Source organism: Propithecus coquereli, unplaced genomic scaffold, assembly GCF_000956105.1.
Source record: "Propithecus coquereli isolate 6110/MARCELLA unplaced genomic scaffold, Pcoq_1.0 Scaffold2, whole genome shotgun sequence".
Classification (NCBI taxonomy): domain Eukaryota; kingdom Metazoa; phylum Chordata; class Mammalia; order Primates; family Indriidae; genus Propithecus; species Propithecus coquereli.
In genome coordinates, this window is record NW_012144966.1 from 2,412,517 (window position 1) to 2,434,528 (window position 22,012).

Sequence of the window (22,012 nt, forward strand, 5' to 3'; positions counted from 1 at the left end):
CCCTCCTGCATCACGGATCCTTCACTGTGCCGTGGTGTTCAAACACATGAAGAAGGAGGCTCGGATTTGTTTGTCTGATTGGATTCTTTGTTTATTTTTGATTTTTTGCTAAATGTAAATATTTTCCTTCTAGCCCAACTCCTTTAGACCCCAAAATGCAGCCTTCACTCTTTTTATCTGAAAGCACTTTCATGAGAAGCATCCCTCTCCTGGACTCTAGCAATTCCTATGGCTTCCACTGCCCTGGATATGCACACAAGCCCGGACAGCTGGACTAGGCAGGGGACAGAGCGAGGTGGATTCATCCAGACCTACAGCCTGCTTGCCCGGGTTCAAACCTCAGCTCTACCACTCCCTAAACTCTGTCCCACTTTCCTCGTCTGTAAAATGGGCATCATGATAGCCCCATATTTCAAAAGATTTCAGTAAAATTAAATGAGTTAACATTTTTAAAGTACTTAGAGTGTCTGTCTTGTACTTTATATTTGTTAAATACAAATAAATCAATTGTAAGTCCTTCATTCATGTCAACTTTGAGAGTCTACAATATGAGGCATTGCTAAGTGCCAGATAGAAATGAGGTAAATAAAACATAGTTCCCATCATCTGTTGAAGATGACAGATAAACATAAAATTTCAGTACCCACTGCACCCATGTTCACTGCAGCATTATTGACAATAGCCCGAAGGAAGAAATAACCCAAGCGGCTATCAGCAGATGAGTGGATAACCAAAATGTGGCCTGGCCATACAATGGAGTATTATTCAGCCTTACAAGGGAGTGAAATTCTGATACACGCTGTAATATGGGTGGACTTTGAAGACATTATGCCGAAAAAAAGGACCCAGACACAAAAGGACAAATACTGTATGATTCCACTGACAGGAGGTACCCAGAATAGTCACATTCCTAGAGACAGAGGTGGGATATAGATTCCAAGGGCTGGGAGGAGGCGGAAAGGGGCGTTATTATTTAATGGGCTTCTGTCTGAGAAAATGAAGACGTTCTGGAGGTGGATGATGGTGATGGTGGCACAGCAATGTGAATAGACGTAATGCCACAGAACTGTACACATAAAAATGGTTAAAGTGGTAAATTTTATGTTATGGATCTTGTACCACAATTTTTTTAAAAGGTGATAAGGAGGAAGTGAGTTTCTAAGGAGAAGACCGTGTCTCCCAGCTCTGCCGGCTGCTGAGCTGGAGCTTCCTCACACTGCTCCCCCCCACCAGGGGGCACTTGGCTCCTCTCCTAAAATATAGTTAGTCCTAATAGCGTATAAAAAACGAGTACCCAGTGACATGAGGTAAAACGGAGCTGCGTACGGAGCCCTCTGGGAGACTTGAGGACAGAGCTCCCCAGAGGAACTGAGCCATGGGTAGGAATTGGCAAGTGGATGGAGAAGGCTTTCTAGCCTCGGAAGCTGCCCATAGAAAGGCTTGAGGGGAGGACAGTATGAGGAAGGCGTGGCCAGTGCAAGGAAGGAGTAGGGCAGATGTGGCCTCCGAGATGAGCAAAAGCCAGGTGAGAAGGGCCTTGAACCAGAAACGGATGTTTTGCTTCCTAACGGTTCCTCTAAAATGCCGTGTGCTGTGGCACAGCACCTTCTCCGTGACTGCCAAGCATCCCTCACCCTCTCCCCTTCCAACCAGAATCCCCTGTGTCCCTGAAATCCATCCACTGCCCCTGGACTCCAGATTCCAGGTCCAGCCCCCAGCATCTCTTGCCTGGGCTGCTGCAGCAGCAAATCCTTTCTGGATCCATTAAGAAGATCCAGAGTGGTCTTCTTAGAAATGCAAGTCTGCTACTCAAAACTCTTCAATGCTTCCCATCACTCTCAGTCACGTCACCTTCAAAAAGTCTCCAGCCTCAACGTGGGCACCCTGGGACTTGCTTACCACACTTGGGCCACGCTGTATTGATGACCACGCAGTGCTCCTCTCACAACAGAGCCACCACACCAAGTCCTCTCTGCCTAGACCGCAACCCACCACCCCCTGCCACCACCACCCATGCCTTCCCCAGGCAGACTCGCAACCATACTTCGAGTCCCATATAAATTTCTGTGTCCATGATAAGACTCCACGAGCATTACCTTGTGCATGGTTATGTCCCGAGGGCCCTTCCTAAATACTTACTGGAAGAATGAATGAATCAATAGAAATAGCTTGGAAAAGGCAGAACCAAAGAAACAGAAGAAACTACAACATGTTAGCAGCTCCCCAGGATGCATGGAAGTGAATGCTATTGTTGCCAGGAGTCACCAAGGAGAGCTTTGAGCAGATGACTGTGCTCAGTCTACAGCGTTGGGTACAACATGATGAGGTGGTTGTTAATATTTGGGTTTGCTCCAATCGGGGCCTCTCTGAACAGTGTTTACCTTTTGCTTTGCAGACTGTCTTTAGAGGAACTGAGACCTCTGAACTCAATCCCCTCTCGAGTCCTGGACCCACAGTACTGTCTATCGGATATCCCTACCTGGACATCCTACCAGCACATCAAACTCAACTCATAATCATCTTTCTCCTCAAAAGCCTTTCTTCTGCGCTCCCTACCATGAATAATCCAGGAATTATCTTAGGCATCTACCTCCTAGTTATGAGCTCCCCTCACCAACTCTCTCTGTCTCTCTCTCTCTCTCTCTCACACACATACACACACACACACACACACACACACACACACACACAAAATCAGCTGCTAGCTCTAATTCAAACAAATGCTTAATGATTTCCTGAACACACTGCTTGTCTCTGTTTAGCACCTGTTTGGGTGGCTGATCTAGGGAGAACTCTCACAAATGCTGACTCAGAGAATCCCAGCACCATGTTCATACTTCAGGTCTTCATCATTTTTTTATCTGGACTATTGCAGTCGACTTCTTGCTGGACTCTTTGCTACCAACCTACCTTTCTATTGTTGTTGCTGCTGCTATAATATGTATGGATAATTTCTCCAATCTACAAGGCCTAGGTTCCAAATCCTCCAGTATGAGAGGAAACGATGCCAAGTATTATGATAAAAGGATTACAGGCATTTCATTTTCTTCTTTAAGCTTTCCTGCATTTTCTGTAATAGACTTGTATAAACTTAAAATGAAAAGCTGATATGTCAAAACATCAACTGCTTACCTTAAAAACATACAATGCCTATTTGTCAATAATACGTCAATAAATCTGGAAAATAGACAAATAGAAAAGCTGATTTTTTAAAAAATTTAACAACTTATGAGAATTTATCAGGTCATTTGTTCATTCATCCTGCAAAAAGCAAAAACCATGCACCTAGCTCTGGACTCCCCTCTGTGAGAACAGAGCCCAGGCCTCCATCCTGGCCTAGCAAGACTCTTCAGGGGGATGAATATATGGATGGACAAACAAATCAACCAACAGACTGGTTTCCAGCAGCCCTGGGTCATCACAACAGATAGGGACCAACTGACCAGGGAAGCATGTTTTCACTACAGCTGGAATCAGATGACTACAAACCACCAGCTCTCTCCAGAGAAAAATAAAATTAGATAAAACAAGTCAAACCACTTTTAAAAATATCTAGCTAATTAAATCTCATGTTTTTCTGTCATGCCTGAAATTCATGGAAAGGTCACATGACTTTGGAGCTTCTATTGGTAAGTATTATAACTTAAACTAGATAGAGAATTAGGCTAGGGTTTGAGTCCCTTATGAGAGATTCCATTGGGATATTTTTAAAATAAACATCATTTAATTAGTAAACAACATATTAATCTTCAAAATCTTTAAAAATTTGAATTTATTTTTAAATAGGTTCAAAAAAGGGCATTTTTTAAAATGGTAGACATTGTAATGCAATGGATATTACGAAACATACGGGATTGTCCTGTGATCTTGGGTAAATCCCACTCAGTTGCCTGAACTATACAATTTAAAATCCGATAGTCCTCACTGCAATGATCCTATGGTGACAGTAAAAAAAATGTAAGTGAAAAGACATTGAAATGTATAAAGCATTATCCAAAGGTATGTCTTTGCCAGTTCCAAGGACAAGGACCATTTTTCTTGAGTGCCTATTTGTGTCACATGGACGCCTCTCTCTGGGCAGAACCCACTACTGTCCCCTCAGAGGGAAAACAGTGTCTTCAACAAAAAGAATCAATTCGCATTTCCGAAGAGGCATAAAGTCTACAAAATCTAAATAATAATGTGACAGCAAGTGTTACAATAATTTAACTTCCCAAAGTTTATACTCAAAAGCCAAAATTGCTTTTTTTTCATTAACATTTCACTTTACTACAGAAAAAAGGTCTAGTCTCAAAGGACATTTAACTTTGTTATCACTTTAACACCAGCATATATAAACTGTGAACATCCAGGGAACTCAAAAGGGCCTCAAAATGATTATTTAAACATACAGTTTTGGAAACAAGACTCTTCCTACAAACAATAAAATGTTTCAAGCAAAAATACAGCAAATGTGTGAAATTTGTGTGAAATGAAAGAAGCCATGTAACTCTACCAGTACACACAGTCTTGAAAAATATTAACTCGACAGAGTCATAAACATGGCTACAACTTGAGTTTTATGCAAGCTCCCTACCCTGCATCTCAAAATATTTACAGAAAACAATATTTCAGCTTTCTTTAAATATCAGTAAATGTGCAAGAGGTAAGGTGATCTAGGTATGACATTTACTAACACCTAATTATCCATGTTTACTAACTAATACTTAATTGTCTTCTGAACCTGTGGGAGATAAAATACATTGCCTTCATAAATCACTAATTATGTTTGTCTTGGGTTATGCTTCTCTTTTTCACTAATACAAAAAATATTGCCATCAAATAAATACAGATATGTGAAATTATATCCATTTTACAATAACAGAATAAAATCTATTTTTAAAGAATTAGAACAATGTATTTCTTCTAAATATAATCAATATATTTCTTCAAAGCCTTATTAAAACTATTAATTGACATATTAATTTAACACTATAAAAGTGACAAAAAGAAGTTGTAATGATCTGACTAATTAAACTCAGGGCCACTTTAATGATGTGTTTATAGATTTTAAAGATCAATAAAACTGTCAGGCTTTGCCTATTTTTTATCATGAAGGAAAATTGCTTTTCAATTTCATTCTAAGGATGAGACATAAAAAAGTTGAACCCTCGAGGAGTGGCCTAGTACACGAAGCAGTCTAATTTGATGAGTTCTGTGCTTCTGTACCATCCTCAATAAATTTTGAATTTTTTCACTCCAAAACATTTAGATTTATCCTTGTGTTTCAAGGATAGATCCTAACCACAGACAGAAAAGAAGAAAGAAAAGCCTACCATAAAACCATTTTGGTTTTCAGACTTTTTTCGTTTTTCAGGTGTTGCCCCTTCACTGTAGAGAAAACAGCCCTACTTACATGAAATGAATTTAGACCCTAAAACAACATTTCATCTGGAGCCCAAGTCCCCCAAAATTAAGGCCTCCTTACTATGTCAGGAGACTTGTTGGGAATTTTACACCTTCGTAAGACGGCTGTCAAAATCTGCCACCTCTGGCTCTCTTAAGTCAGCCTGGACTGACAAGGGTACCAGTGGAACACACTGCCTGTATTTCTCCAGCACTTTCTAACAATAAGAGATGTGCCTATTTGAGTTAATAATCTCTCATTTTAAATAAGCCTGGATGGGCCTACCTGTCAGTCCCTGGCACCTGTCACTCAGACCTTGCTCTGCATCTTAGATAAGGCCCAGCTTTGTTTTCATTTATCTCCCCAAGGAAGGAGCTCTCCTGGGTGTTTTAATGGGAAAGAAGCTGGAAAAGGAATGAGTAATTTTAGAAAACTTGGCAGAAGAGTGGGCCTGGGGACAGTGCCAGAATTGGTGGTGGTGGGAGATCTTTTGAGAGCATGACAAATCTAATTTAGGAGAGAGAAAGGAGACAGACAACAAGGCTTGCAAAGTTAAGGCTGCTGGAAGGAAATAGAAAGTAGGAAGCTGGAAGGAAACAGGAAGCTGAGACTAAAGATTACTAAAAGGAAAACTGTTCCTCCTGTGTGGTTTTGCCCAAAGCTCTGATTTTTTCATGATGGAGGAGAAGGGGAGGTAGGATTCTGTTCTTATTCTAAAATAAGAGTTCATTGTGCCCAACCAGCAAAATAAACACAGTCATTATCACCTTTGTGCCAATTCCCAGGGTAAGCCAAAGGTGTTTACAATCAAAGCAGACAATAAATCTCCTCATTTAGTACATATTTGTTGATTTTTCACACTTCAGCATTCAAAGAGAGCAGGTCCTACCAGGTATAGTTCCTTATGCTTGAGACAGACCATTGTTTCTTGTTGGATTTCCTGAAATGCTCCTATTTTATAAGGACTGTATGGCAGGTACTTTTTGTAATGTAAGTGAATTACATTTATTCTACTTCAAGAGTTTTTCAAAATAAAAATTTAGTACCCATTGAAACAAATGGAAATGTTTAGAGTAATAACAAAATTAGGTTTTGAAATTGCTGCAAAAGTCTTCCATGAAAGGGTTCATCGAGATAATGCTTATAAAACTGAAAAACCAAAAAATCTAGAAACCCTGTTTCTTATAAAACTGAAAAATCTAGAGGCCGCCAAAATGCTCGACTGAGCAATAACTAAATTATGATATAGCCACACAATGTAATATACTTCATTCACCAAAAATCATAATCATAAAGTTAAAAACAGCAGCAAAGAAGTATTTGTAATATATTGTTAAGTAAGAATAATATGTAAATATTTACTCATGTGAACAAAGGACACAAAAATAATTATCCCAAAATGAGCACTTTCTTTGGGTGGAGGTGAGGCTGGGCTTCATAGATGGGAAGGCAGGAAGGCAATGAGAACAGGAAGAGGCTGAATTCCACATCAAGTTTGAAAATACTATAAGCTCCCTGGCCCAGGACAATGAATCTGGCGGCTCTTCCCACCAGCAAGGGGAAGCCCTGGGACAGGGCGAGGAGGGAGGCAGGGCTGCGGGACCTACCTTGTAGTAGTCGTAGAGCAGGCCGAGGGCAGCAGCACTGTCCTCGTCACCATTGATGCTCATCATCGCCTTGGTGGCTGCTGTCAAGGGATTCTCCAAGTATGACTTCCAGGCTTCATCCTCACTGGTGTAGGCTCTTCGGGTATTGAACGGAGGGTCACTGGGCATGGGCACTAAGGCCACTAGTCTCTTATTGCTGTGAAAGCAAGAGAAATGTGAGGTTTGTTATAGAGAGAGCAATGTTCCTTTTTCCCACTAATAGTACACACGTTATATGGCTATAGGCATTAATTTGTGTTTCCCCAGGATAGGGGAGAAGGAAGGGAAGATTAAAGCTAAAGTGACTGCCATTGATTTATTTTTTAACTGTTCATGAGAAGCAATAATGTCCTTAAAGGGCAGTATAAAGTAGTGTTAGTTGGTGTTATAGTTTGAATATTTGTCCCCTCCAAAACTTGCGTTGAAATTTAATTGACATTGTGATGGTATTGGGAGGTGGAGCCTTTAAGAAGTGTTTAGGCCATGAATGGATTTATGTTGTTATTGCAGGAGTGGGCTTGTTATGACTGGAGTGAGTTCACCCCTTCTTGCTCTCTCTCTATCTTGCCTTCTCTTTACCCTTCCCCCTTCCACCTTTTGTCATATGCAGCAACAAGGCCCTTGTCAGATTGTGGCCCCTCCATCCTGCACTTCCCCACCTCCAGAACTGTGAACCTATGAATTTCTGTTCATTACAAATTACCCAGTCTCAGGTATTAGCACAAAACTGACTGAGATTCTTCAAACTTGGTGCTCCATATCCAATCATTCTAGGGGCCAAGCAACTTTACTTAATTATTCCTTATTAATGCATACTAGAATGGAACCCTGTGAGAGAGCAGGTTTCATTTAATTCTCTGAGTTCTAATTATAAATACGTGCAATACATTAAACCTGATCAATACACTAATGATTATTAAAAACAATTTTATCTAATTTAATCTTTACTTGAAATTGCTAGCAAATTATAGACCAATACAAGTCTCTTAATTAAAATGGCAATATAAGCTACTTTGCAAACACAAGATATTACAGTCAATGCTGTGTAATGAGGACATGGAGCAACAGTAACTCTATAATATTCAGATGACATAAAGACCACCATGGGGAGTAAGGAGTAAATCTGGGGAGTTTTCAATAGAGACAGAAAGGGGCTGGAGTTGGTCCATCCTAACCAAGCCAACCTTGCATAAAGCAGCAATTGACAAATGAGGCAATGTCTTAAGGTGGGTGTGATCATGACCCAAATACCCAAAGACCATACCAGTCCTTAGTAGCTCCCCATACTGGGACCTCAGCTGTCAAGTAAAATAGCCTGGGGACGCTTTGTCACTCATCCCTTGGCCCTCTTTTGCTTGCTCAATGAAATGGAACCAAAAATGAAACAACGAGACATTATATTTCAGTAACACCTATGTCTGCACATAGTAACATGGCATGGACAAGTGACAGGGCTGGCGAAGACAACACCAACATTAATGAATAGAAATTCAGCCACCAGGGCCTTCTGATGTTTACGCAGTCATAAGAGGTCCCTTTTTGCTGACACTCCTACAGGATCTTCCCGTGGTAGGTGGCCCCTCAGCTCACTTTGTGATGGACAGCTGGTGTGAACCCACAGCGCAGAGTGTATTGAGGGCCCCTGATGTGCTGGCATGGGGCTAAGCATTGGTGTAGGGTCAGAAAAGGACATTGACATTGGTAAAATATATTTGGGGATGTGGTGGATAGGAAATACACATTTAGCAGCGTGAAATTCAGGGCTCCATGGTCACTAGGCCTCTGATTTGTGCTCTTTGTACCAATGGTTCAGTCGAACTGACTGGGAGGAAAAAGAGAATATTGACCCAATAGCCAATGAATTGGATTAAAAGAGTATAGTCAGATCTCTTGGAGTAAATGAGAAAAGCCCTGGTTGAAGGGCTTACTGATCATTAGGCACTACGGTGACATGGAGTAGCGTAGGCCCGACACTTACAGCAGTGGAAAGCCGGGTAGAGTCTGTGCTTCAGCTTCCCCTGCCTTAAACAGGGCTAGCAACGCCCACCCTACTTACTGCACAATGTCATTGTGAGGATCAAATAATATAATGGATAAATACGTTCTGTAAACTGCACAGTGCTATGCAAATAACAGGCATTATTTGTATAGCTCTATGTTCCTGTGAAGTTTATGGGTATATCAATTTTTGGTAAAGTTGATTATCATTTTAAAAGTCCTCAAGATAATCATTAATTAAAGGGAAACTGCAGTTGTTCATTTGGTAATATTCCATAATTACTTATTGAGAGTCCAGTAGGTGCTGGACATGGTGCTGGTTGTTGAGGTTGGAGAGGTGCTTCAGACACTGTCCCTTGCCCCACTCAGCCTGCAGGAGGGAGAGAGTACTGCCATTACAAGGGCTGCGAGCGTGAGAAAGGGATGGACAATGTCCTGAGGGCATATAACAAAGGGGATCAACGTAATCGGAGGACTAAGGAGGAGTCAAAGATTCTACACAGATCTGCAGGATAGGTAGGGCTGTGCTGGTTAATGTTGAGATGGGCAGGTGTGGTAAATATTTTTTAAAGTGAAGAATATTTTGGTAGTGCAGAATAATGGAATTTTCTTATAAAAGAAGCATAAGTGTATTCATTTTGGAGACTCCACTAAAGAAATTTTCCATATTTTATCTAACAATAAAACAGCTTTTCCATGTTGTAGAAAATTTCTAAATATATAGGATAGGGTTGGATTTAGAGACAGGAAATGTCAGTGGACTCCTAAGGGTCCAAAAGCAGAAGAAATGGTTCCTCTGGGGAGAACTAAGAAGACAGAGGTGGCGGGCCCAGGTTGTAACAATGTCACCCTCCCCACAGTTGATTAGTTGGGGCCATGCCAGGTGCCTGGTCACTCAGAGAGCAAAACAAAGGATTCTAAACCCCAATCATTGAGAAGCACATACTGCTGTGGCGGAGTGAAGAGTGGGAAGTGGAGTGGGGTGTTGGTTACAACACTGGCTACTTTCCAAAAGTTTAGCAGGAAGCACCACGCTGAAGGAGCAGAGTCTTGATTTACACCAAGCAGTGTTCTGAGTCGCTGCAGAGACTTTTCCCGGAGTCTTCCTTCTTAAAATCCTGACTCCCTCCTGCTGAGTCTCCTAGACTGCTGATTTCATCTGTTCCTAGCACAAATGTCCACTCATAAATTTAAGAGATTCATCAGCCTTTTCCCTATAATGAAATTGTTGATGAATCCTTACATGATCAACAAAAAAAATATTCTGGGAAATCACAATTTTACACTTCTGGTGCCCAAAGGGGTCTTTTGTGCTCTTCCTTTTAACCACGCAATGACTTTGGTTTTTTTCTTCATAGATTATAATCTCTTCGGTACAGGGCACTGTTGAATGAAGTTTGGTTTAATAAAAACAGAGTAATCTCTCTGGTACACTGAGCAAAAATGTAGATTTGTAAAGAAAGGAAAGTTTTACAGAGCAGCTTTACCACAGTCAGGAACACTCTGAAGTTGAATTTTATCATCTTGCTTTTGAAACAGCAATTCTAATTCTGCTCTGGGTAACTTTTTAAAAATATTCTTTGTGAAGCTTTAGGTATGCTATGTTCTGGGTAACCCTGAACACAGAACAGTAAACACAACCACAAACTTGATCTCTGGGTCCTTGTTTGGAGAGTAATTTCGTTGAGTTCCAGAGCAATCACAGCAAGGCCAAGGCCATGTTAGATCACACAGCCAACTTTTTTTCCTTGCTTATTTTCTTTAATCCATGACTTCATTCTGTGGATGTTGGAAGGATAGGGGAGAGATGGGTCATCTCCCAAAATAGTGAAAGAGATGGAGCAGCCTGTGATTGAGACCGTGACCAACGCAGCAGCAAGGCTGCAGATCGTGCAGCAGGAGCTGCTCACCTCCCCTCACCCCCAAGCACTAATAGGAGTCTAATGCAGGGAATGCTTCACTGGGGAGAAGCAGAGGGAACTAGCACACGTTTTTACCTTCTCAAAATATGTGTCATGATGGTCAACAAATCCAGACACAAATCCACTCATAAAAGACACTTGGGGCCCAAAACAAAAAGTAGGACAGCGAAGCATTCATGCAAATTATCACTTCTAATCAATTTCTCATCACCCATGCCTTTTATAACTCCTACAAGAGCATTGATTTGTTTTTGTTTTGTTTTTTGTTTGTTTTTGTTTTATGGAGTTTTTAATACAGAAGAAGGATGGTTTTGGAGTTGAGTAACTTTAGTTAAAATCTCAGCTTCATCAATTAGTGAATTTAGATGAGTTACTTTACCTCCTTGAGCTTCAGCGTCTTCGTCTGTATCATGATATCTATCTTCTTGCATTGCTTTAAAGGAATAACTCAGATATTTATATTCAAAGTGCCCAGTACATTGCAGATCTTCAATAGATAGTGGTCAGAAATAGTACTTTGGTAGAAACAAATTCTACCAATGACCTTTGCTCAAAATCCAATGGACTGTTCTCAGTTCTTAACCTCCTTGAGCTGTCCTGGCCATTTCTGGCTCCTGTAAAATTTTGCTTTGCCTGGCTTCCAAGACACTGTGCTAAGGTGGTTCTCCTCCTCTTTAGCCAACCACTCTTTCCTAATTTCTATTCTGCCTGAACTCTCCTCTTCTCTTATTCCTCTAACTCTGATTATTCCTTGGCCCTTTGCTCTTTTCTCTCCACTTTTGATTTTTAGTGCTTTCATTGCTCTACTTTAATAACTAACAGATATGTATTCCTGGAGAGCCAGTTCCATATTTCTATTTAGATGTCCCATTGTCCATTTAAATTCACTGTATTCAACACTAAGCTAACATTTGCCAATCACCATTTCTCAACGGAGTGATCCCCACCATCAAGCACCCCCAGTGACCCAGAGCCAAATCTTACGTACTGGTTTCAAACACAGACTCTGGAGCCAGACTGCCTGGGTGCACATCTTGTCTGCGCCATTTACCAGCTGTGTTACTCTGAACACGTTAGTAAACATTTCTGTGCATCAGTTTCCTCACCTATAAAATGGAGACATACTCCGAACTAGATAGAATAATAATATCCACTCCCCACTATTTTCGTCAGAATTAAAAACACTGACACAGTGTAAAGGCTGCATATGTGCTAGCTATTATTCTTTCTTTTTATCCCTTGTATGAAGTCAGTCACCATCTCCATTATTACAGCTTTAGTCATATCCCTTCGTACCATCGACTTGCCCCTCTTCCATCCATGTTGCAGTCTTGTGAAATACCCGTCATAGAGCATAACTTTCAAGAGTGTACTATGATTCTTTACTGCCTGTACCATTAAGTCCCAAATCCTCTGACATTTAAGGTCCTCCGTCAATCTGGCCCCAACTACTTCTCAAAATTTATTTCCTTCTACTTGCTTAATATAAGGAATTAAGCCATTTTCTCTGCAGTTTCCTAAAGATGTCCATTCCTACTTCCAGACTATTCCCCTGTGTGAAATTCCCTTCCTGCTTCTCTATCTAAATTCTCTCTTATCGAAGTCCAGCTGTAACATCCCATCCTCCAGAAAATTTTCCAGGGTTTTCCCTATTTTAGCCCTTCAGGGTCTCCCTTTGCTAAGAACCCCTACAGCATTTGTATTATTTATTATTACATAATCTATCATTTAATTTCTACTGCGCAAAGATTACTGACTATGAAAAGAAGACTGTCATTCAGCTGTCAGGTCCACCAACTACACCCTGACTACCCTATTTAATGCAGCAACCTGCCTCCACCCCACCTGAAACTTCCAATCCCTCTAAAACTTTCTATCTCCCTCACCCAGCTCTCTACTCTTTCTTCCTTCCATAGCAGTTATCAGCTCCTAACACAGTGTAGCTTACTTATTTATTATGGTCACTGTCTACCTTCACTAGAACCTAAACTCCACAGGGCTGGGATTCTTTGTTTTGTTCATAGTTATATCACAAACACCTTGAACTGTGCCTGCCAATACTTGGTACTCAATTAACATTTATCAAATGAATGGGCAAAATTTCCACTGAGGAATTGGAGTATAAGTTGGGCTTAAAATATTAATGAGAATGGAAGGAGCTGTATTTTTCATGTTTTCATATAATCAATTCACAGCATATTTGTAAAGTTGGTTGTGAGCTATGAAGTGCTATACAAATATAAGTTGCCTTAATTTTAGTAAGCGTAATTATAAACCTAATTTTACAAGCTTGTTCCTGAGTTTCAACTATCTTTCTCTTCCCTCCTAGTTCTCTCCTTCAAATTCGACATAAAGGGGATTCATTCTTCTATTCTCCTTAAATGTGAGTACAGCAGTAGGAAACCAAGGATGTTTACATTCAGACCAGAGGCAACTGGAGGGGAGGCTAAAATCCAATGAGCAAAGCCCTGATTTGAAGGTTTCCTTTCTTCTACCTGTTGTTAGGGTAGGTCCCTGACTTGACTTAGGAACAAAATTTTTTTTTTTCACCTAGGACAAGCCACTTCCCTCTCTTTAAGAAGAAGTAGTGAAACTTGTATATATTAATAATCCTCAGGATTTCACGCTATTGTCTCTGCCTTAATTACCCTCTCCCCCACCTCTCTCTCTCTCTCTCTGTGTCTCACTCTCTCATGCACACACACATACATACGTACACATGCACAGACTTTATCTTGAGAGCACATGAATTCTACTCTCCAAATATCTTAACTTATATTCTGAGTCTTCAGCACTTGAGATTGGTCTTCATGCACTTCAGTTTCTTGTAGCTGATTCACTGTAGCTGATTACTGACTTATATAATCACTTCAGTTTCCTAGCAAGAAAATGACCGTATTCAGACCCTAAACTAAGAGCAAAATTTCAAGAAGTGACAATTATTTTTTCTTCTGGAATCTTGGCATTTTTCTCATAAAAGAATAAGGTTTTCAAATGGAAACTAATGAACCAATCATCCTACCCAGGTTTAACATCACAATTTAAACGCCAATAATGTTAGTTGTTTGACTGCTGGCTACTTTTAGTAATATTCCTCCTTTTGGTGCTTGCTGGAGGCAAATCACAAGAGATAACAGATACTTTCAATGTTAGACCAAGAGTTGAAATTTATAGGAAGTTTCTATGCTCAGCACTTGCCCTTAATTGATGACTTGTTTGCCCTTGACCTAACCTGTATAAGATTCAAGGGAATGAGATGAATCCGTAAGTCCACGGAGATATTGATAATCTTCACCTTGAAGATGGTTATATTTGGGAAAGAAAGGATTCAATTAATTCAGTAAAAATATTATAATGCCCTCCACCATGTAAAATGCATAATTTTATAAAATAACAAGCTGTAAAATAAAATTTATATCCATTGAAATTAAGATAATTTTATTTTAGATACTGATTGCAAAATAGACTGATCCACTGATTAAAGCATAGTCTCTCTCTCTCTCTCTCTCTCTCTCTCTCTCTCTCTCCCCCCAACTTCGTGGCCCTTTAATCAGGCTCTTAGTCTACCTGTTAAGTAATCCAGAGCTGAAAGGATTAGAAATATAATTAAGGAGCTACAGAAAAGGCACATCATTGAGCATGAGAAACAAATCATAAGGAGAAGGATATCACAATGGAAAGTGGAAGGAAGAGAACGAGAAAAGAATTTAAAAATTGAGAAAATTTGTAGAAATCGCAACTTATGAAATGACTAAAATTGGTTAGAGTGTGTGTGTGTGTGTGTGTGTGTGTGTGTGTGTGTAAATCAAAATCCAAAATATTAACAGTGATTACAGGTGAATTTTTATTTCTTTCTTTCTACTTTGCATTTTCAAATAGTCTTCGGTGATAACATCATACTGCTTACTGAGCACATACCATACACCAGGTAGTATTCTAAGCACCTTCTGTGGGTTAACTCAAGTATTCCTTACAACAACCTTAGAGTTGAGCATGGGCATCATGCCGTCCACACAGATGAGGAAACGGACAAGAGGACGCTAGCCGGGGTCACGTAGCGTCAGCTAGATCAGGACTGCACCCTGGAGGCTGAGCTCTTAAGCATCCTTGTCTGTTGCCAATTCTTGACTATGCTCTATTTTCTTAACTAGCAAAAAGAAGGAACTGGGGAACAGACTGGATAAAAGAGATCAATATGACAGGGGATTTCTTATGTTGAAATAAATGAGATGATGCCCAAATTCAGAGTATTAGAGAAATTGTGTAAAGTGGGAGTTTGAAGCTTCCTGGAGAAAGAGACAATATGTTTAAATTATATGTAGAATTTCAAGATCCTGGAACATTCTACAGGGTACCTATCAGGCAGGCAACACATATTTATTGAAAGAATTGTGTGGGGTGATGGGTAGCAACTCCTTACTCAGTCCTACCTAATGGTAGGTAAAAGTTCTGGTTCCTTACATGAATCAAGGCAGTGGCATCAAACTGTACTTGAGGCATTCTATTCCTATGGCCACATACTCACGATAAAAACAAAACCAACAAACAAGCAAAGAAATGCTAGTTTCACTTGAGAATGTCCTTGATGAAGCAGTATAAAATATTAACTTTCTAAATTTCAAACTTTAGGTACCTCTTTATTATTCTGTGTAACAAAGCGGGAAGTACACATGCTTTGACTACATGCTGAAATACAGTGATTGCCTCAAGGAAAAGTACCGTGCGATTGTTTGAGTTGAGGCTGAACTAGCCACTTTTTTCGGGTGATTATTTTTTACCTGAAAGAATGACAGAATGACAAACTATGTGTTCAGACTTGAGTGTTTGGCTGACATCTCAAAAATAGTCTCAGTGTAAGCCTATCACCTCCTGATGGTATTTGCTGCCAATGACAAAATTTGAGCTTTCACGAAAAAATGAAAATTTTTGAAAACTTGTATTCACCACTATTGACAACTTTCTAATACTTGAAAGTTTGTTTTCTGAAGAGATCGATGGGAGATATTAATATATATGATTTTTTGGTAATATATCATGAAGGATGTTAACATTTGGAAGATCTGAGTAACTCAGTCAGCCAATACTTCCAAATGCCAATGCATGACGTTAAAAATCGCACACAGGTAAAAGATCTATTCAAAGTATAAGAGAGGCCTACGGATTTTAATGTAGCAGAGAAAGTTTATTGTATGATTTCAGTTTCCACATTGCAATTAACCTTTAAGAAACTACCACTTGTCGAATTTTGGTGCAGTATCAAAGAATATCTACAATTATCTGAAAAGGCTATGAAAATACATTTTCATTTTCCTTTTCCAACTATCAGTGTGAAGCAGGATTTTCTAACCAAAATAACATTTTGTAACAGATTGAACGAAGAAGCAGATACAAGAATCCAGCAGTCATCTGCTAAGCCAGACATTAAAGAAAACTGCAAAAATGTAAAATAACACCACTCTTCTCACTAAATCCTTTTGTTTTGCAAAATTTAGTTATTTTTTTGTTTTAAAATTATGTTAACATGAAATGGGCTTATAATTATTATTTTAAGTGAATCATAAATAAGTATATTTTTAAATTTTTTCATCCCTAATTTTGAATATGGTCTATATCAATAGATATAACCCACCTACACACAGCTCTTTAGGGACTTCAATAATCTGAATATTAAAGGGATTCTGAAAACAAAAATTTTGAGAACCACTGCTCTAGAAAAATCACTACAGAAAAATCATGGAAAAAGAAATATTGATCAGGCCAGGTGCGGTGGCTCACGCCTATAATCCTAGCACTCTGGGAGGCCGAGGCAGAAGGATCGCTCAAGGTCAGGAGTTCAAGACCAGCCTGAGCAAGAGTGAGACCCCGCTTCTACTAAAAATAGAAAGAAATTATCTGGACAACTAAAATATATAGAAAAAATTAGCCAGGCATCATGGCGCGTGCCTGTAGTCCCAGCTACTTGGGAGGCTGAAGCAGGAGGATCACTTGAGCCTAGGAGTTTGAGGTTGCTGTGAGCTAGGCTGACGCCACGGCACTCTAGCCCGGGCAACAGAGCAAGACTCTGTCTCAAAAAAAAAAAAAAAAAAAAAGAAAGAAATATTGATCAATGAAACAGAAGGAAACAAAAATAAAAATGATGACATAACATAGGAAAAATAAGACTTTATATAATAGCAATTGCAATAAGTGAAAATGAGTTAATCCCACCTTCAATACTTTCAAACTGATTAAAAACAAACCAATATTGTTTTATAAGCACCCATGGTACATAAGAAAACTGACCATATGAGAGGCCACTAAGCAAAACTCTACACATTTCAAAGAACTCTTATTAGGCCACATTCTCTGACCTCAACATAGTTAAATTTTAAACAAACAAAAAAGATGAAAATTAAAAACTATATGTTCAGAAATTATACTCTTTAAATGTTCACAGGTAAAAGAATAGCTCTTAAAGGAAATATTCTGAAAATTAGACGTCGGTGATAAAATACATACTATATATTGTGAGATAAAGATAAATCAGCTCTTAGGGGTAAATTTCCAGCTTTAACTGCTTATATTAGAAAGGAGTAAAGGCTAAAAACTTAAAGAGCTAAGTGTACCACATGTTAGAAAAAAATAAAAGAATTAACCCAAAGAACCTGGAAAGAAGGATGTAATAAAGATAAAAACAGAAATTAATAAAATAAAGACACAATAGAAAGGGCAATTTAAGACAAAAGTGGGTTCTCTGAAATGGCAAAGAAAACAAACTAGCAAAAATAATCAAATATTAGAAAAGAAAAGGGAGACAATTTTAGATGCAGCACACATTTTAAAAAGAGACTGTTATGAATCTTTTTATGCTAATAAATTTGAAAACTTAGACAAAATGGAAACATTTCTAGAAAAAATATAAATAATCAAAACTGATTCAATTATTTGGAAAGAGAAAAACAGTAACTACCCAGTGGAGAAACCTGGCAGCCACTACCTTAGCCAAGTGAAGACGGTACAACAAACCCCAGTGGAGGGGCATTCTACTACATACCTGACAATTAATGACTATCGTATCAACAGTGCTAAAATGAATGAATATATGAGTAAACAAATAAATAAGGTTATGAACCAGAAGAAAAGAAAGAAAAATAAAAACAGTTAACTTCTGAAGGTGAGACTGTGAGTGATTTGTCTTTATTTAGTAATTTTTTAAAAAATATTACTTATGGCTGGGCATGGCGGCTCATACCTATAATCCCAGCACTTTGGGAGGCCGAGATGGGAGGATAGCTTAAGGGCAGGAGTTCAAGACCAACATAGCAAGACTCTATCACTACAAAAAAAAATTTGTTTTTAAATTAGTTGGTGCAGTGGTGCATGCCTATAGTCCCAGCTACTTTGGAGGCTGAGGCAGGAGGATTGCTTGAGCCTAGGAGTTTAAGGTTGCTGTGAACTATGATTGTGTCATTGCACTCCAGGCTGGGAGTGAAAGACCTTGTTTCTCTAAAAAAATATATATATATATTGTTTATGCAACTGAATACAGATAGAAGAAAAGAGCATTCAGGTGATATAGAGGATTGAACTAAAGAAAGGAGCTGGGGGGAACTAATGAGTTTGGGTATTCTCCGTGGCATCCAGAATTCTTAATTTCCCTTCCTCTGCTCCATGCATAAAAGCATGATCACAGTAATCTTTATGCAGTACCCTAGGCTTCTACTATACAACTTTCTCTCTGCACCTGTATGGAAAAATCCTCTTTGATTCCTTTCAAGAATAGACTTCTATTTTGTGGACCCAACCAGTCTATGACCAAAAGGCCTATTTAGAAGAGAAATGAAAGTCAAAAAAGCAACTCATATTTCATGCAACTGCAATTCCAGAACTACTTACAGGTAGATGTAAACTATGCGTGTGTGTGTGTGCGCACGCTGTGTACTTGTAAAGCTTGCAATGTCCTGGGTATAACTTGTTTTTGTGTCTATAAATAGAATTGTAGCATGCAAGTGCTGAAAGAAATTATCATGATTATCCACCCCAAACTTCTCATTTTACAAATGAGGAAAAAGATTATACCATTTCCCTGAGATTAGACAGTTGTTTTTGTTAACACTGAAATGAATAAAGGACAAACTTCTAGAAGACACAGGGGACTGGTTCCAGGACCTCTGAGGATACCAAAATCTATGAATGTTCAAATCTCTTACATAAAATGGTGTAGTAGTTGCACATAACCTATGCACATCCTCCCATATACTTTAAATCAGAAGTCCCTAAACTTTTTGGCACCAGGGACCATTTTCATGGAAGACAATTTTTCCACAGACTGGGGTCAGGGAGATGGTTTCAGGATGATTCAAGCACATTACATTTATTGTGCACTTTATTTCTATTATTATTACATTGTAACATACAATAAAATAACTATACAACTCACCATAGGTTGGAGACCCCTGCTTTAAATCATCTCTAGATGACTTATAACACCTTATATAATGTAAATGCTATGTAAATAGTTTTTATACCGTTTTTTATTTGCATTATTTTTATTGTTGTATTGTTATTTTTTATTGCTTTTTCACAGACTAGTTTCCATCCATGGCTGTTTGGATGCACAACTGCAAAACTTGTGGATACAGAGGGCCAACTGTACACTGTTGGCTAATTTGAAGTGCTTGTGAACACATGAGCACTCTTCTATGACAAAATGAAAATTATACACATCTTCATGCAAAAGTCTCCCTCCTCCACCCATGTTCTTGCCCTTGATTCACCCTGAATTCATTGAACAAACCTTTACTGAGTTCCTGTGGTATGACAGGCTCTGGTCTAGGTGCAGGGGGCACAGTGCTCCCCAGGCCAAACTAAATCTCTGCATTAGGGAGAATTTCATTCATTCATTTGTTCTGTCAGTCAGTCAAGTAATCACCAGAGCTTCTGCTAAAAGCTAACAAATATCATATTTTGGGGTCTTTTTTTCAGAATAGGCTCTAATCCTTAGATATGTAAGTCCGGGTATAAAGATGTACTAGAAAATTACATCATGGAAGGTATGTTTTGTCATATACTGGAAGCACAGCTACTTAAAAAATCTTGAAAATTAAGATCACATTCATTCAACAAGTCTTAACTGAGCATCTACTATGAGCTGCTACTGCTCTGAGTACCGCGATACAGTGATGAAAAAGACCCAATCTCTGTCCTGGTGAAGCTTTGACAGATGTATATACAACTGCAGATGTGACAAGTATCAATGAAGAAAAAGCATGAGGTGCCATGAGAGAATACATCACGGGGATCTTGCAGCTATCATGAGCACCTCACAGACCTCCAACTACAGACAGCATAATGGACCAGGGATCCCACTGGTTGTTTCTGAAATCTATGCCCACACTTGTCTGGGGGCCACACTTCTCCATGGGCTGTTCTGAGGCAGTGATTGTGCATGGCAGCCCTATCAAAGCAGGCACATTCTTGGGAGACTGGGGACTCCTCTGATGGCTGACATTGACTCAAAGACCCCCCCACCCCCACACCACGGCCTTGCTGAACCTTCTTTAGACCACATGGCAGTCTTGGAGGCTTCCACTCAACAGTCCCTCCCTCTCTCCTCCACTCCAGGTCACACTTACATCGTGGTCTGACAGCTCTCCCCACCTTTGTCGGCTCCCCCCTTATTTTTTTCTCATAGGGGGTCCCCCTAATAAGATTCTTGCATGTTTAATCCCATCTCAGAGTCTTCAACTCTGAGAATCCAGACTAACACAAGATCTAATTTAGATTTTGATGGGACTGCTTAGGACTGGGTTACTGGGAAAGTGACACAGAGACTTGCAGAAGGAGGAATTAGTCACATGGGAGAAAAGGAAAACGGGAGGTGAAGAGGGTATTACTGGAACAGTAATGCACTGGAACAGCATGTGCCAGGTGCCTGAGGCAGGATAGAACTTCTCCCAGTCAAGGAACTACATGAAGGGCAGTGTAGCTGGACCATAATGTTTCAAGACGGAATAGAGCAGTGTCTGATGAAGCTTAAGAGATAGGCAGAGGCAAGATTATGCAAGGATTTGTAATTCATTTTTAGGATTTTAAATTGTATTCTAAGTGCAAGGGGTAGGTGTATAGGGTCTTTAGCAGGGAACAACTTAATCAAATATGTTTTAAAAAGAGGTTACTCTGGCTATCGTGAATTTACTGGATAGAAAAAAAGGTTGGAGACCAATAAGACAGCTACCAAAATGGCCCAGGTAAGACAAATTAAGAATTATTTTCTACATAATGAAAAAATATCATTTTTATAGGGTTTCCCTTAAGATTCTGTAGTCCTTTTCTTTATCTCAAGGTGGTCAATCTTTTCTGCCTTACTCTTTGGTTATTTAGGTACAAGTCTTAACTTTTACTGTCTTTGTACAAGTGGTATCATGTCTTACTCAATTTGTAATCTCACATAGCATGTGAATCAGCCTATAGTCTTCAAGATTAACAGATATTCATTGGTAAAAATGTTAGAATCTACCTCCACCTTTAAGAGATAAGGAAATAGATTAGTGGCTTACAAAGGTTACATAAGGAAGTAATGGAAAAGTTCGTAGAAAATCTATATAAAACACATTGATTATGCAAGATGTCCCTTCTATAAAATGAAATAGGGCAAATAAAAGGACTTATAATGAATTTGACCTAAAACAAAAGTTTTGGAAATAATAAAAGCCAAATAGGGGGAGGGGAACAGAGGGGAGAGCTCAAAACCTACCCCACAGGTACAATGAACATTATTCGGGTGATGGGCACACTTACAGCCCTGCCTTAAGCATTATAAAAGCTATTTATGTAACAAAAACTCTGGTACCCCCTTAACATTTTGAAATTAAAAAGCCAGTTAAACTTTGGTTTACCTGCTTAGAATTTAGATGGGATTCTGAGGAAAATACCAGAAAAATAAGAACAAATGATTTATTTTGCCTCTTGTGGGACAACAGTCAGAAAGCACTCAAAGTACGTCTTCTGGTCCTAGATCTGTGCTTGGATTTAAAAATATTCTCATTTAAAAATTGCTTCTCAGTAGTGAACAGAAAGAA

General features: G+C 39.2%; 1 protein-coding gene across 1 annotated transcript in view; it reads right to left on the reverse strand.

Annotated features, from left to right (window-relative positions):
* Positions 1-22,012, reverse strand: part of GRHL2 (grainyhead-like 2 (Drosophila)) — a 168,937-nt gene that overhangs the window by 122,322 nt on the left and 24,603 nt on the right. Inside the window, exon 2 of the mRNA XM_012643583.1 lies at positions 6,994-7,189. Coding sequence (XP_012499037.1) covers positions 6,994-7,189 — 196 coding nt within the window. The remainder of the gene's footprint in view (positions 1-6,993; positions 7,190-22,012) is intronic.